At 33.4% G+C, this 17,689-nt stretch overlaps 1 protein-coding gene across 8 annotated transcripts in view; it reads left to right on the top strand.

Annotated features, from left to right (window-relative positions):
• The window catches only part of tpm3 (tropomyosin 3), a 41,836-nt gene that overhangs the window by 17,043 nt on the left and 7,104 nt on the right, over nucleotides 1-17,689 (top strand). For 2 of the 8 annotated variants that reach the window (XM_056479524.1, XM_056479529.1), the window contains 8 exons: nucleotides 3,662-3,795; nucleotides 3,891-4,008; nucleotides 5,412-5,482; nucleotides 5,842-5,917; nucleotides 12,624-12,686; nucleotides 14,293-14,362; nucleotides 14,569-14,647; nucleotides 16,648-17,135. In XM_056479524.1, the coding sequence (XP_056335499.1) occupies nucleotides 3,662-3,795; nucleotides 3,891-4,008; nucleotides 5,412-5,482; nucleotides 5,842-5,917; nucleotides 12,624-12,686; nucleotides 14,293-14,362; nucleotides 14,569-14,647; nucleotides 16,648-16,651 (615 nt within the window). In that variant the 3' untranslated portion in view covers nucleotides 16,652-17,135. Of the gene's footprint in view, nucleotides 1-3,661; nucleotides 3,796-3,890; nucleotides 4,009-5,411; nucleotides 5,483-5,841; nucleotides 5,918-9,538; nucleotides 9,615-12,623; nucleotides 12,687-14,292; nucleotides 14,363-14,568; nucleotides 14,648-16,647; nucleotides 17,136-17,689 lie in introns of those variants that run through there. The other 6 variants (XM_056479522.1, XM_056479526.1, XM_056479523.1 and 3 more) reach the window with 3 other exon arrangements.

Genomic DNA, 17,689 nt, shown 5'->3' with positions numbered 1-17,689 from the left:
GCGTTTATAGTCCATAAGGCGAATGCAGAACCTCAAACGAGATGTGTTGGCGGATATACATACAAAAGACACGCGATGACATGACACTTTGAGCGCTTAGATGTGCTAACCTCAGATGGGTTTTAGCTCATCCTCTTAGTCTCACATTGTTTGCTGGATTTTTGCGGGTGAGGCCTAAAGGAAGTAGCTAAATAGTTTCCGCTGAATCACTCATATTTTGTTATTTCATACAAGTATCGTTAATTTGTGTACATCTACGTTTAAATGGTGCTTTTCGCGTCATTTGTGCCTTCTCATTCGCGCACATTAACATCTGGGTCATCAGGTGTTCGTCTCGGCACTTTGAGTTGTTCGCGAATGCCACTTGGGCTTTTAGCAGCCTATTTTAGCCTTTGGCAACTTTTGTGAGTTTTAATTGAATTAGACACAAGTCTTGGTATGATATTCTTTTCTTTAGGTCTCTTATCACTTAACCATGCCCTCCATCTCTTTGGTATTACGTGAGATGAACTCACCCCGCAGACTTTAGATTCCTCAGTCCTTATTAGGAGTGAAACTCCAGTGTTTGTTAGCGGTGTCGTCATATCCGGAAGCCGTGCATGAGCGCTGTTTCTCAGCTGAGCTGACGAGGCGAGGGACGCACCGCAGTTAACTTGCTGTTTCACTTCGGGAACACTTTGAAAAAAATGTTCAGGTCTCCGACAGATGATGTTACTCTTTAAACAATGTACATTACCAAAAAATCTTTACATTTGTAAAATATTAATAATAGGCTATGACTTTCCATCTGACTAAAATGCCCCTCCTTATTCAGCAATGTAATGAATGAAAGACAGGATCTCCAAGTAGCCTACCTCAGGAAAGTTATAGTAGCCTAGTTATTTCAGATATTGCACCTTATCAAATGAATGAAACTGATCAAATTGTGATTGCTCTTATCTTTTTTACAAATTGTGAAACATTCTAAAACTGAACTGTTTGAAGAAACTTGGCTACTTATTAACTAGATCTGGCTCAGAGACCCAAAGGGCCTGAGTACACTGGAATTGAAGAGCCTGTTCCCATGATATTTATGATTGTTGCTTTGTTGCTAGGGTGTTGCGAAAACTGCTTATCTGAAACAAAATAGTCTACAACCGAGGGCATGTTTACACAACACCATTTTTAGCTAGAGATTGAGAGCTCTTTGTGTGTTTTGAGTAGTCATTTGCACAACAGTGGCATTTGGGTGAGTGGGGGGTGAAAACTAACTTTTAAACTGATTTCATAGTACTTTTTTTTTTTTTTAAACCATTACCGTTATCTTTGTGTACATGTAAAAATGCAAATTACAACCAAAACTCAAATCACTGGCTACTACAGGACTGCAGAGTAGAATGTTTATGAGTGCAGGTGTGTAGTGGTTCTCATTTTTTTAAATTACACCATAAACTACTGATATATGAAGTAGGGCTGCAATTTATATTTTTTGAGCATCGATATCACAATATATGTATCCGCAATAGTCACATTGCAGGATTATTTTATTTATTATAGACTATAGAAAAACATATTATTTTTATTATTAATATTATTTTAAAATAATATATACATTGATGACCATGTTATTTTATGTTTGATTGTTAAATTTTTGTACTTTAATACATTGAGGTAAAGTTGGTTTTATATTCGCACATTCTGGCTTTTTCCTTAATATCACTTCAGAAATATATTATTTGCAAATTCTAAACAGTGAAATCATATTAGCAGCCAATGACTATCAAAGTACAGCATTGTTTACAGTCAATAAATTGTGCTAAAGTTGTTTTGAAGTCATACTTGCATGAGATTTCAGGCTTAATATTCAAAGAACCATGGTAAACGATATAAGAAGCGTGTCATAAGTTGTCCCTGAACGAATGTGCGAATATAAAACCAACTTTACCTTTACTGTCTCTAGAAAACCATAAAGCACTGTTTATTTAACTTTGCTGTGTTGTTTATATATGCTTGTAATTGTTTATTATTTATGCAAACACGGTGCATAAAAAAAGACTTGATTATTCAGATTTATCTACATTAATAAAATCTTTCCAAATAGAGCTATTCAATTAATCTGGTGAAATTATATTCACATTCAAATAAATATTGCAGAAAAACATATCGCAATCTTTTTCCAATATCATACAGCCTTAATATTAAGCAAAAAACTGTTTTTATTTATATTTTTAAAACAAAATGAATTGGAAAAATTGTTTCTATACAAAACCTCAGAAACGTGAAAGAACATTTTAGTTTCTAAAAAAAGTCAAGGTTTTAAAACCGCTTACATTTTCTGTTATACTGTTCCTAAGATACAGTGCTCAGCATAATTAAGTACACCCCATTTTGAAAATTAATATTTTTAGCCATTTCTTAGTGGGCAATGTATTTTGGTGCATTTAAACGAAACAGATTTATTAAATAGACTCATTTATTAAAATATTATTTTAGTCAGTAAACATATGTAGAAATTCAAAGAAAACAATTACATTCAAGCTAAATTTCAACAAAATTTGTAAATTTTTTTTGCTGCTTGATTTTTTTTATTTTTTTTTTATTAAATTTTTTTTAAATTTGTGTTTAAAATTTTTCTATAACATACATTTGGGTGTACTAGTTTTTGGACCGTTATCCTGAGTTATTTTGTTAGATAAGCTCCAGATTTGGCTTCAGTACTGACTAATCAAATGTATATGCACAAATAATATTGTATAGCATCTTATGAAAAATATGATTTTAAAAAGATAGATTTGTGAGGGGTGTACTTTATATATGCTGAGCACTGTAAAGGTAAGTTTTTTTTTTTTTTTGTTTTTTTTTAAATGTCTTTTAAAGAAATCTGTGTCTCTGAAACGCATGAAGACAGCAGAAGTCAATGATTTATTTGAACTATTTATCCTGAGATGTTTACTGTTCCAAAATATTATACATGTTTTATAAAAATAAAATATAGTGTGTTCAATGGAGGAAATTTTTTTTTGTTTTTGACCGACAATTAAAAACAACTAAATGTAGAGCAGTAATCACAATACCATGATACAGTGAAACCATGATATTTTTATCCAAGGTTATCATACCATCATATTCTTAAATCAGCCCATGCCTAGTAGTGTAAATGTACACCTAAAACAGATAATATTTAGATCCAGAGATTTCAGTTCCCTTTATCTCTGTGTTTCCAAGCTGAAGTCATGGCATACCATTTTTATGCCATATTAAGTTATAATTCATGTCTGTAGCTTAAAAAGGTGTGACAGTTTATCCAGTAATGTAGTCTGAAAGAAGGATTTGAGAAATCATTACCCTTAGTCAGAGCAATTTTAATAGTGCTGCCTTGCCAAAACGGTTTTAGTCATTGTGTACACTTACTCATCACATAATTATCTTTTGCAAACATGGTGGTGCCACTTTGAGCAGAAGCTCTCAAATGATTCCTCCACATGAGGGTTTTCCATTCTCTCATTGGTTCCAGTTTCAACACCAAGCCATCTTAGTTCCAGATGATCCCATTCTTTTTTTTTTTCTCATTCGCCTGTTTCTTATCTAAAATCACTTCACGCTGCCTGAGTGGCTCTTGAAGTTCATTGGAAAGGTCTATCTGTTCTGATCTCATGTTGTTTTTGTCATGTTTGTCTTGTAGGCTGAGGCTGAGGTGGCTTCTCTGAACAGGCGTATCCAGCTGGTTGAGGAAGAGTTGGATCGTGCTCAGGAGAGACTGGCCACAGCCCTGCAAAAGCTGGAGGAAGCTGAGAAGGCCGCAGATGAGAGTGAGAGGTATGCGACTCCGCATTCAGAGTGATGTTATTTCTACATTCACCCCCAGCCTAACTTGCCCTACTTCCTTTTAATTTGCGCTCTCTGTGGAATAGAGGGATGAAGGTGATTGAGAACAGGGCTCTGAAGGATGAGGAGAAGATGGAGCTGCAGGAGATCCAGCTTAAGGAGGCCAAGCACATTGCTGAGGAAGCTGACCGCAAATATGAGGAGGTAAGTTATCCAGTGGCATTTCAAAACTAAATAATGGAATACAAGCAGCGAATTAGCTTTTTTCATATGTAAGCATATATATATATATATATATATATATATATATATATATATATATATATATATATATATATATATATATATATATATATATATATATATATATATATATATATATATATATATATATATAATTTATTTATTTATTTAAATGAGTTATTTTAATTATATGGATAAATTATTAACTGATTTTAATGCTGATATTTATCACTTGTTCGTTTATTTGGGATTATATCTTCCATTACATGTTTTAAATGAATGTTAAAAATGAGTGCAGTATGGTACTAGCTAATTTATCGATGCTTTAAATTAGGGCTTCACAATATATAGTTTCAGCATCGATATGCAGTAGTCACATTGCAGCATATATGCAATGTTGAGTTTTTATTTATAATTTGCATGTGTTTTTGATGCCTGTGATAGTATAATGATTTTAAAAACATTCGGGAATACGAATTTTTACAATTTTTCTTAACTAAGACTTATTTTATTGAATTATTTTTATCATTCAGTTACTGTACTTAAATACTGTTAAACTCAGGAAACGATAAAATGCATGGAAATATTCACAACACACGCACATACAGAAATGTACTGCAAATAGCACAGACTATTGTATAAAATGTGTCGCGGGACCCCAAAATGTTTATAGATTGTTTATTAGATTTTATGAAGATGCAAATAGTTAACATTAATTCATCAATCTCTGACTAAACAATGCATGGAAATACAGAAATGCACTACAAATTGCACAGACAACAATGAAAATGTGTTGGGGGACCCCAGAAATTTTATAGGTTGTTTATTAGATTTTTGAAGAAGCACTCCCACTGCAGAATCATCCCAATCAATCTAACATTATAAATTCTTTCCAAATAGAGATATTAAGTCCTCTGGTGGAATTGTATTCTTAGCGCAAAATAAAAAAATATTGCAAACATATCGCAAAATAAAAAAAAGTTGCAACATATCGCAAAATAAAAAAAATATCGCAATGTATATTGCAAAATAAAAAAATATTGCAACATATATTTAAAAAAAAAAAAATATTGCAACATATATCGCAAATTAAAAATATTTAAAAATAAAAAATATCTTGACATCGCAAATGAAGAAAAAAAATCGCAAAATAAACATATTGCAACGTATATCGCGAAATAAAATAAATTTCTTGTATGCTTTTTCACCACGTATGTTGTATTATACAGTCAAAAAGTTTGCATTATAGCTAGTTAACTATTAAATTATTAGTTTGTTATATTGTTTGTTATAATGAGCATTCAGTTTAACTAAAACCCTGAAAAGACAATCCCATAAGTAGTCAATATTGATGTGTGTTACAGGTGGCGCGTAAGCTGGTGATCGTTGAGGGAGAGTTGGAGCGTACAGAGGAGAGAGCAGAGCTTGCAGAGAGGTTAATCCCAGATTCACTATCAAAATATACATGCACATAATCCTCAAACACTAGTACAGACCACACATACTGTCCTTTAGCTCATATTTGTTCTTAGCGTGTCCATTTAAAGCTCAAATTCATTGTTCTCCCTGCGTGAGAAAAATGCCCCATTTTGCATGACAATAGGAATGCTCTATCATAACCATAATCCCTCTTTGTGTGTGTGTGAGAGAGTGTATGTTTGTGTAAATGTGTGAGTGAGTGGTTCATTGGCTTGAATCCATCTTAAATTCATATGTCCCCTCCCTTCTCATTTGTGTTTGGGCATGTTTGACCTTTGACCTGACATACCTTCCCCTCCCCACTCAAACTAACAGCCATGTCAAGCAGATGGAAGAGGAGCTGAGAGCTCTTGACCAGACACTGAAGACTCTCCAGGCCTCAGAGGAGAAGGTATACTTGCTAGTTGCAAAATTCCATGTTTATATGTGGGATGTTTTATATGTGGCCGCTTGTATGTTTGTTGGAGACATCTGGGAGAATGTTGCTTTCTAGCTAGCTTGTGTACTTGAATGGAAGTGTGCAAGTGAAGATAGTCACAGAATACTGAAAGAAAAGAGCAGAAAAACAGGACTCCTCCCCTCCGGCACTGGTCATATTTAATCTGTGCTTCTACTTTTTTACCTGGTTCATCTCCTTTTCACCCAATCCTTTCATCTTTCCGCATTCCTTCCACTCCTCTAATCATCCACTTGCAGGTGTCGGTAAACCGCATGAGTAGCATTTACTTAAGTGGCATGATGTGCATGTTCATAACAAGCTTTGGTCGCTGTGCATTTTTTTGTGTCTCATCTACCCAAAGCCGAAGCGTATGTGTTCATCTTTCCACAACAAACTGCTTTCACTTTTAGAGTCACATTAGTTTGGCTTTCTTGACACACATTTCACAGAGTACAGCTCTTAGATATTCCCCATTTGTGAAAGCCAGTAAGCTACCAATCTCTTTGCAATGACACAATAACACACACAACAGTACATTTTAAAGGGATTGTCTATCCAAAAATGAAAATGTCATTTCAAACTCTTAGGTTTTTCTTTATTTCCTGTTAAACTCGTAACTTCTAAAGCAGACTTTCCAGTTTGTCATACTATATACAGTTGAAGTCAGAATTATTAGCCCCTTAGTTTTTTTCCCCAATTTCTGTTTAACAGATTTTTTTTTAGCATATTTCTAAACATAATAGTTTTAATAACTCATTTCTAATAACTGATTTATTTTATCTTTGCCAAGATGACAGTAAATTATATTTGACTAGATATTTTTCAAGACACATCTATACAGCTTAAAGTGACATTTAAAGGCTTAACTAGGTTAATTAGGTTAACTAGGCAAGTTATTGTATAATGATGGTTTGTTCTGTAGACTAGCTTAAAGGGGCTAATAATTTTGACCTTAAAATGGTTCATAAAAATTAAAAACTGCTTTTATTGTAGCTGAAAAAGAAAAAAAAATTCAAAAGGGGGCTAATAATTCTGACTTCAACTGTATGTGTACACTATATACTTTGTGAGGAACAGCATTTTAAGCAATGGTCCCAAACTCAATTCCTGGAGGACCACAGCTCTGCATAGTTTAGCTCCAACCACCTGACTCATCCTGAAAAATACCAACAAAATATATGTAAAAACACAGACATGCCTTCAATGTTTTAATTGGTTTATTATATCAAGGTACAAGAAACGATTTGTGCACACAAAACAAAATCATCCACTTAATTCAACATTTTCTTTGCCCCCGTGTCAGTATAGGGTGCTCAAAACATTTGAGCAATGAGCAGTGATGTATAACTTCTGGATGCTTGCGCTCAACTCCCTCTGTTTGAAACTAAGCACAGGCGCATCCAAAGTAATTTGCCAGAGGTTTGACACATGAATGTGACGTACTGTAATTAATTTTTTTAGGTGAACTACCCCTTTAAATGTTTTTTGTTATAAATAAGCATTACAATAAATACTATGCACACAAATAGTCATAATAACATATACTTGTGTTCAAAGGTTTGAAACGCATCATTTAAAAGCCTATTTTGTCTTTATTCCAATAAAAAAGTTTATAGTTAAAATGAAAACACTATCACTGGTTCCCTACAATGGAGCCTTTTCACATTTCCGGGTTTCTCAGTAGCGGAAGTCGTCATAGTGAAATTAAAGTAAATGAATTAGGTAAATGTAAAGTGCAGTAAATGGTAGAGTACAACAATTTTTATTTATCTTTTTTTTTTTTTACAATCCTATTTGCTGAAATAATAAAAGGAAAACTCCATGATAGTGTTATCAAGACTTTCAAAAAAAGGAAAAAAAATCGTGTGGGACTGATAACGGCAGACAGAAGAGACAACAATGACACTGTAGACGCTGTATTACAAATGCCTCGTAAAACTTTTTTTGTAGTTTAATGCAATGTAATAATACATGTATGAATAACTATAAATTGACATGGTTTTTAGTTCAAAATATTTTATACTTTCAATGATTTAAGATTAGGATGACTGTTAAACATGTCATAACAGTTTTGTGAAAAGGGCCTATAATGCACTTATGTTATATACTGTTCTGTTTAAAATAAAATCTTTCGTTAATCTAATAGGGATAAAGGGATGCAACGATTAACTGATTTCAAAATTAACCGTGCTTTTAATTCGTCATGGTTAATTAATCGTAAAGGCTTCTCAACACCGCTAGTTTGATGTTCTGAGCTTGTACGCCGAGGCGAATACCCATGCACAGTGGATTAACTATGGCTGAGGCTATTAACTAAAGGCAGTTCACATATTGCGTCTTTTATGCGCGCAAGTTTGTTATTTCCAATGGAGGCTTGCGCATGCTTTCCAGGCGCACCTTGTTGAAAGAACGCCACGAGCGCATCGCGAGTCATGTGACAAGAACTATATTCATAATTTATGGAATATACACATTTCTTCTCCAAAGAGAAAAAAAATGGAAAATGGACTCTTTGTCGCTAGCCTGTTATGAAGTGTTTAACGGTCTTCAGATGCTTAAATCCTTGACCGTTTTTAATATTTAGATTTAAAAAAAAAAAAAAAAAAAACATTTGAACATTTATATGCATTTATGTATGTAGTATATCATCATTGCTTCAAAAAAAAAAAAAAAAGATTACTCCCTTGTGAGCGGTGTTTCCAATGCAGTGTGTATGGGACAGGACGGTAAATATGAGGTTATTATCTCCTCTGGCTGCCGTCATCAGTCTCACACAATTTTTTTTTTTTCCTTTTTCGGAAAATCTTTATAACATTATCGTGGAGTTTTTCTTTTTTATTTAAGCAAATAAGATTGTAAAAAAAAAATTATTTGTTGTACTCTCTAATTTACTGTGCTTTAAGTTTTCCCAAATATGACGACTTCTGCTACTGAGAAACATGGAAAAGGGTATATGATAAATACCAAACAATTTTGTATTATAGTTGATCAAAAGTGCGCTTCAGACAGAGGTTCAGCAGCCTTTGACTGCATTTATTCTCTTCAAAACAGAAATACTTAGCAAATATGTAGCTTAGATTTATATTAGACACTTTGCACTTTAAAATATAATATAAAATTTTAAATATAAAATTTTTCTAAACTAGTAGTGTTTTGAAATGAATAAATGCATAATAAACGTGATGACTGTGAAACCATGATTACTTTTCAGACTATAATCGCACAATCACAATCTATAATCGTTGTATCCCTAATTGTGAATCATCGTTGGCATCTACAAATTTATTTTAACTAATAGTTTTTATTTATTTATTTAGATTTCTTAATTTTTAGACTTCTAATTATCTTCATCTCCTCATTTATATGTTTGAAATGACATGTGACTTCATAAACTACACTTTGAGTCCATTATCTCACACACTACGATCATTTAAGGCCTCTTATGTACTGTGCACATGTTTAACATCACCTCTATTACTCTGCCACTGCTGGCTTGTCTTCATGTCTTCCCTTTGCCCTGTGCCCCTTTCTTTTCTGCTTCCTTCAAATTCAAACCGGCTGCTCTGTATATAGCAAATGCGCTGAGCTGGAGGAGGAGCTGAAAAATGTCACCAACAATCTTAAGAGTTTGGAGGCCCAGGCTGAGAAGGTAGGGAAGTGTGTGTGTGTGCGCATTTCATTCTGCACGATCTATGACTGGTTGCAGTGTTTGAGTTTATTTTTTAACCCTCCAAGGAACTCTGATTTAATCCTCACAATTGTGCCTTGCAAATTGAATCCAATATAGGCTTCCTAATTGCCGAAGCAATGATCTAACTGGTCATGTGAGCATAACATGAGCGGCCTCATTTACAAGTGGCCTTTTGCCTGTTGTACAGCTATATATCATCATCCGTAACAAAAGGCCACGCATGTCGGACCACATTACACTGGTAGAATATTACGTCAAGAAAAAAAGCCACAGGGATGAAGTGAAGACCCCCTCTCATTGTCCATATCCATCTCAGCTTTAGATGTGCCTGAAGGTATGTTGCGTAATGAGTCAAGCATCGCCATTTTGGTCGCTTATAGAATCAAGCACAACCGGTCTTGGATGTCTTGACTAATGAAGCAGAAGAGATGCTAATGAAAGCTGTGTTGCATGACATCAACATATGAAAGAGAAACGCCCTTTATTTGCATGTCATTTGGCAGCATGCTTTTGTTTTTAGTGCTGTGGAATTTTAGGTGGAATCCCTTTATTGGATTCCATTTGTTTGCCTAATGAAATCTGTTGCTTATGGTTTGCATATCGTGAAGGGGGTTTAACTGTCTCAACACAGTGTGCAGGAAATAGTCTACAAAGTTTTGTTTTGATGCAGTAAATGTTAGTAGATTTATTGTAATATAAAAAAATAAGTAATTATATCATTAATTGAAGTTTTAAATTGGAATAATATTGAATGTTTTAAATGTATTTATTTCATGTATTACACTTTATTGTAATTTATTCTATATTATTAGTGTTATAATATATATATTATAATATATTTATTTTTATATACAGATTAAAAATATATTTAGAATATCGGTAGCATATTTTAACATATTTATATTCAATAAATACAATAGACCCTTTTCACATTTTCGTGTTTCTCAGTAGCAGAAGTCATCATAGTTGGGAACTTAAAGCACAGTGAATGGGAGAGTACAACAAATAATTTTTTACTATCTTATTTGCTCAAATAATGAAAGAAACTCCACAATGATGTTTTAAAGACTTTCAGAATAAAGAAAAAAATGTGAGACCTCATATAACCTCATATTTACTTTCAGCCCCATAGACGATGCATTAGAAATGCCTCGCACAAGTGGTTTTTGTAATTTGTATCAAAGATGATATAATAAATGCATATAAATGTTCATACGTTCAAAAAAATGTTAATACTAAACTTTCAAGGATTTAAGACTCTGACCGTAAAATGCGTCAAAACAGGCTTGTGAAAAGGGTCCATAATATGTATGTATGTATGTATGTATGTATGTATGTATGTATGTATGTATGTATATATGTAGCATATAATGTAAATTTTTTTCAATCTAAAGAAGTTTATTGTAGTTGTATTTTTACAAAATGGATATGCAATGCCTAACATGGATGAGTATAGCCCTTACAGATCTCTTATTAAAATTAATATTTTGTTAATTGATGCTATGCGTCATGATGTGTATATTAAGGCAAAAATGTAATCTCTAATTATTTTCCATATTGAACGATAACAATATATATTTCGATATAAGTTGTTAGTGCTTCCAGCTGTAAGAGTATCCCAACACTGCCTGAAGCCACAAAAATTAGAGGGTTCATTAAATGTCATAACATATATATTTTCGGCCGATAAATTTTCGGTGGCTGAAAATTTGCTTCTCTAATATCAACACATTTTTAGATTCCTATTGTTGCACATTTCTGCTGTGTGATTGGTTCTTAGATCAATATAGAGTAAAAAAAATCTTAGAACTTATCATTATTATTGTTGAATAAAATTTGAATAGAGGAAAAATCAAGAGAGAAATAAAAATATTGAATTTAGTTGATTTGGTTTTAACCTTGTAGTCTTATTATTATTATTATTGTTATTGCAATGGCTTATTTGAATGTAGTTTTGTTCCTTTCCTAAAGATGATAGTGGACCACATGTTTTACTGGAAAATAGATAAAATCATAAGTACACCGTTTGTATGTGTTTATACATGCAGTGTATCCGCAGGGTCTTAAAGTCTTTGTCTTAAATAAAAAACAAAATTTTAGGCCTTATAAAGTCTTAAATTGACTGAAATATTGTCTTGTAGGTCTTAAATTGTTTTAAACTGGTCTTAACTTTCCTTTATGTAAAGCTGCCCAATTGATCCAACACACATCTAATCACCAACAATGCATCTCTAAAACATTTAGCAAAACTATATTTTTAACTAATTTTTATAAAAGTCTATTGTGCATACAATTGTTTTTATTTTTTTTTTTAGTCTTATGTTGAAAAAAATTTATGTATGCAACCAGGGTCTGCTTGTTTTTACGTGTTGTTTAAAATATGTGGCTAATGACTAGAATGAATTTGAATTAGTTTTTTGATGGGGCAAGTAATTTTTTTTTTTTCTGATGGGCGATTAAAAAAAATTCTTAGTGTTTAGCCCTATACAAGTCTGAAATTTCATTGTTCATGGTCTTAAAGTCTTAAATTTGACTTTGTGAAACCTGCAGAAACCCTGATATATATACATATATATGTCAAAGTAGGGCTGTTTTTCCCTTTCTGTCATACCTGGTGTGTTTTGTTGATGTTGCTGCTGCATTCCTGCGCACATGTCCTGATCTGTTTAAAGCTTTGGCAGCTCACAGCACCGATGTCAGCCATCATGTCACAATCCTTGCTCAACAGCAGCAGGCTAGGACTCAACCAACCTGCATAGAAACTAGGAAAAGGGGGGGAAACATGCCACATGATGCCGAAGCAGAGACTTTTCGCCTTAAGAGCTGTTGTAGAAACATGTCGTGAAATTGCTAGTCTGTTTGAAGTGTTCCAAACTTACAGGGTGTGTGTATGTGTGCATGCTGAGTTGCGGGATTTCTCACAAGACCCCACCCCGATTCATATTGCTCCATTTGTTTTCCCTATAGTATTCCCAGAAGGAGGACAAGTATGAGGAAGAAATCAAGATCCTCACTGATAAGCTGAAGGAGGTGAGAGATATTAAATGGAGCATTACGCTCCATGTCAGGTGCTAGTCAGGATTTGAATCCTTTGCAAGAATTCTAGTACAGCTTTCCGTGCCTAATCCACACTACAAATAAATAGAATAGTTGTACTTTATTTTTGAGCACTAAATAACCTGTCCACCATCATTCAAAGAATTGGTAGTCTTGCCCTGAACTCTTGTCATTGCTTGTTACATTAGCTTTGTTGTCATCCACCTAGTTTAATGCGCATTTTGGAGTATAACATTAAAATTGCTTAATGGAAACACCAAGATGATCATAAACTTTGAAAATCTTTGAAGTTTTAATGTCTTAAAAAAAAAAAAACATTTTAGGTCTTAAATTCGCTGAAATAATAACTTGTAGGCCTTAAATACTTTTTAAAACGGGTTTAAATTTTTCTTAGTCCAAGTAAAGCTGCCCTATCAGGTTAACATCCATCGACTACTCGACATCTTTTATAGCAATTTCTCCAAATTAAATTCCCTGATCAGGGAACGAAAACTGAAAACAATGACACAATTCCTCATGATAATAACAGAGCAACAAATCACTTCACATGATGCATAATACTATTGGTCAATTTAGACCGAAAGCCAACAGATGTATATTTTTGATTATTTTTGTCATTGTCTCCATAATAAATATACTTTTAACAATGTTAAACTTATCATTAAGATAAAAATGTAAACAACTAGAGTTTTACTTGTTTTGACACATTAAAATTTGTCGTTAAGAAATGATTACTATTTATTTTTTTAAAATTTGTGGCAACTGACCGGGCCATTAGAAATAATCATTAGTGTTTGGCCTCGTATAAGTCTAAAATTTTATTCATAATGATCTTAAAAGGCTCTTTAAAAGTCTTAAATTTGACTTATGTAAACGTTTTGTCTGATAAGTAAATATGTGCGTAAACTAAAATGGAAGAAAATTAATTCCAGCATGCGCATCCAATAAATCATGTAATTTTGTATTAAGCCATCATGTCATAACAAAAATAGGCACAATTGGGAGGCGTTCATGGACAAACCAACAGACTGACCACATCTGAAATGTTGTTTTGGTCATTTTTAAAATCCCAATGTTTGTTGTTGTTGTTATTATTATTACCTCCAGAACTGTCTTGAGAATGTGCTCAAAGAGCATCTCACGTCTCTAAAAGCCACCGCATATTGATTGCATTTTGTCTTCTAAGGCGCAAATGATTCATTTATTTAAGGAAAAAATCCCTCCGTGGATTCCCCTACTGTAGCAATTTCCATTTTCTTTTCGATAAATAGTGCTAATTTATCACAAAATGTCTATTATTTTCTATTTAACTCACTGGATGGAACTGTTGCCTATTCACTAATATTTTAAGCAAATTTTAAGATTTGCGCATATATGTAATTTTCATATTTGGATTGAAATGTAGCTGCTAATTTGAATCGCACTGAAGGATGTTTTCAAGCCTAATTTTAAAATATTGAGATTACTTGATCATTAAAAGTTAATTTTAGCTTTTTTTTAATTTAACATCTGTATTATTTTTAGAAGAAATGAGAGATAGATGGACAGAATTAACAATAATATCTCCATTCCCTTCCAGGCTGAGACCCGTGCTGAGTTTGCTGAGAGGTCTGTGGCCAAACTGGAGAAAACCATTGATGATTTGGAAGGTATGATTATTTCCTCATTTTTAACTTAATTCCTTCTGTTAGCTGTAAAATGACCAGTCATGCTCTTTTCTTAGCTTTTGTTCCTCATGTCTACTATGGCATTCATAATCTGCATTTCCTTTTTTATACATTTACTTAATCTTTCCTTCATGCTCTTCCTCTTCTGACATTTTCTATCCTCCTGATTTCTCTCTGTGTGTGAACAGATGAGCTTTATGCTCAGAAACTCAAGTATAAGGCCATTAGTGAGGAGTTGGATCATGCTCTCAACGACATGACCTCTATGTAAATATAGGCCTGTGTGTGTGTGCATGCGTGTGTAAAACTCTGATTCTTATGGTTTGCTTTGCGACTGAGGTTTGCTGCAATGACAGATTTGGAGTCTCGTGACTGAAATTGGTTTGCTAACCTTGAGCTTCATAACCTCTGATCGTATACTTTTACCATATAGTATAAAGCTAAGCGGCAGGGAGTTAATCATTGACTGTAGATGTTTCAAACGGCCACTTTATTCCAGTGATGTCTTAACTTGGATGAATGAGATGCTAACTGGTATATGATTTTGAAGTAACTAATATGCTAACACTCATATTGCATTTCATCTTAATCGACAGATAAAGGGGATTTACCTTTTTATTTGAAGCTTGAACTGTGAAAAACTGGCTGAAGTTGTTTTTATTTGCATAAGTAATAGCAACAGTGGTAATATTGAACAGTAGTGTTATTCAAATGTGGGCAGGTATATGCTAATAGTTCTAAGAAGTGGAACAAGATACAGAAAATTCTGTTGTTTTATAGTACCAATGTTGGTAAAAATTTAGCCGTAATAGAAAAGTTATGAATGCATTAATCCTTACACATGAGTTTTAAATACTCCAGCTGACCCTCCTGCATGAGTGTTTTTTGTGACCGTTAATTGGAAATCATTGCATTCTAGTTCCAATGGCGACACGTCCAAGTTTATCATGTAACCCCCACTCCCAATATTTCATTAGCTAGATGGGATACAGCTGAACATACTCATGGCAATAGAGCATAGTTTTTGTGACCTTGTAAAACCAATAATATTTTTACATTACCCTGAGGGTTGGGTTTAGAGTTAAGGTAGTTGCTAATAAAATACAATTAATGCCTAATTTAATAAATAATATACTTCTCGTTAACTTCCGATCACAGCTGTATCCCTTCTAGCAACAACCGCAGGAGAGAAACGAAATGCTTTACGTCATGTTTATTCATAGTTTTCTTCCGAAATACATAAAGGAAATTATTCTGTTTGAAAGCACGGTTAAATTGTGATTCATAACAAGCGCTGCACACCTCTTTAGGTCAGATTTGAATTTTAGCAGTTGATGACGTGCGCTCTGAATGTTCTAATCACACTGGTGTGATTGTACGCTTCAGGGACCAGCCAAGGCTGATTAAACCGCTGTGATCTACGCGTTAGCTATGTATAAGTAATGATATATTTAGCATTTCTTTTAAAAATATGAAATGAGAAATTTTTAATAAAAGGACAAAACAAAAACATAAATAGATCCATTTTTTTCTGTTGCAATAGTATCATGTTATATCAAAATCCCATTTTCAGTCATACCTTTTAAAGAGTTTGTCACTCCTGAACACTATGCTTCTATAGTTGGCGGCTTGAAAAATACCACTTTTTATGTTTCTTTTTAAATTCAAAATATTAGTAATGTATATGAAAAAACAGTAAACAAGCAAGTAGCACCATAGTATCACACGAAGTAAAAACTTAACTTGACTTGGTGAGTGTCTTTGGTGTGTTCAACACATTCTGGCTTAAACACTTCTGGTTGTCTATTACGTTCACGTTCACAAACAAGCACAACCAGTACCACAAAATGGCTGGTGCCAGGACTTAAATAAGTCCTTAAATAGGACTTAAATAACTATTTATTCATTTATGTAAAAAGTACTGATTTGGTACCAAAGTAGATTTTTAAACCCTAGTTCTAACTTTGACCATGCCAAATTATAAATGTAAATGTTGTAAATTAGTTATTTATGTATAAAATATGCACTTGTTGGAATAAGAAAGAATGTCCTGTTGTAGATTTGAACATCTCTGTTTTAAATATGTCCCCTTTAAGCCTTACATTTGCATACTAAGGATTTAACCCATGAACTGGTCTTTTGAGTTTGTTTGAGAGCTGTGGCCTTCGTTTGATGCAAGTATTAACATTTGTTCTTAACAGCTACGCATGCTTGCCAAAAGTGCGACTTTCTTGTCATGAGGTGTTTACACTTGGTGTCTGTTGCAGATAAAGAGTTTCTGGACTGTTCTGTGGCTGACTGTGACTTCAAGAAATGCTTCCTCGTCTTCTCTGACTGTCCATATTTGTTGCTTATTTCTTCTCCGATCTTCTTTGTACACTTCCTGTTTTGTGTGTTTTTCCGTGTACTCATGTCTGTAGTGCCAGTTTCTTTATTCTGTTTCTGCTTCTGTTCTTTAGATATTCATTATCTGCCCCAACATCTTCCTCTTATCAGGATCTGTTATTCTTTTGTCCCTGCTTTTGCTCTTCAGTGACCTTTTGCTGTATTTTTCATGCCTTGCGTCCATGTTTATTGAAGGGAGGAGAAAGAAAAATGGCTCTGCTCTCTTTTGAATGTCTGCTTGTCTCTCTTTATTGCAATGGACTGGTGTTGGGCAACCAAGCATTTACCCATCTTCAATTGCACATGTATTATATCTCATGGTTGAAAGATAAAAGCCTTGAATAAATTCTCCGTCACTAATTGTTATTAATCATGAGTTGAGCTATGGCTAAGATTATTTCTGGTCCATAAGGCTACAGGCTTGAAGGTCTCAAATTAACCCCTTAACTGTTGTCCCCACTTTCAGAACATAGATGTGAAACTGACATGTTCAACAAAAATGATTGCCAATTTTCAATGGGTTTTGTGCATAGATTTAATATTGGCCATATTTTAAAGCAGACACTTAACAGATTCTACTAAAAAAGTAAAAAAAAAAAAAAAAAAGTTAAATTAATAATTAAGTAATACACATTAATAAATAAAGAATTATGTAAGGTAATATTTATTTTTGTTATTTATATATGCATCAATTTTTTTAAACCAAAATTAGCTTCGTTTTGGCCAGAAATGTAAAGCCTAATATTTGAACCTACATAAATTTAACATGTCCATATTATAAATAAATTAGCTTCCAGTAAGATTTAGTTTTGGCACAGAACCAAACATCACCATCAGATGCTATCTAGTTTCCATTGGTGACCATATAAGGGCACCTTTGTGTATGGTTATATTTCGGATGCAGCTAGATCGGATATGGTTGCG

Source organism: Danio aesculapii, chromosome 19 (assembly GCF_903798145.1).
Source record: "Danio aesculapii chromosome 19, fDanAes4.1, whole genome shotgun sequence".
Classification (NCBI taxonomy): Eukaryota; Metazoa; Chordata; class Actinopteri; order Cypriniformes; family Danionidae; genus Danio; species Danio aesculapii.
This window is presented reverse-complemented; position numbering and strand designations above follow the sequence as displayed.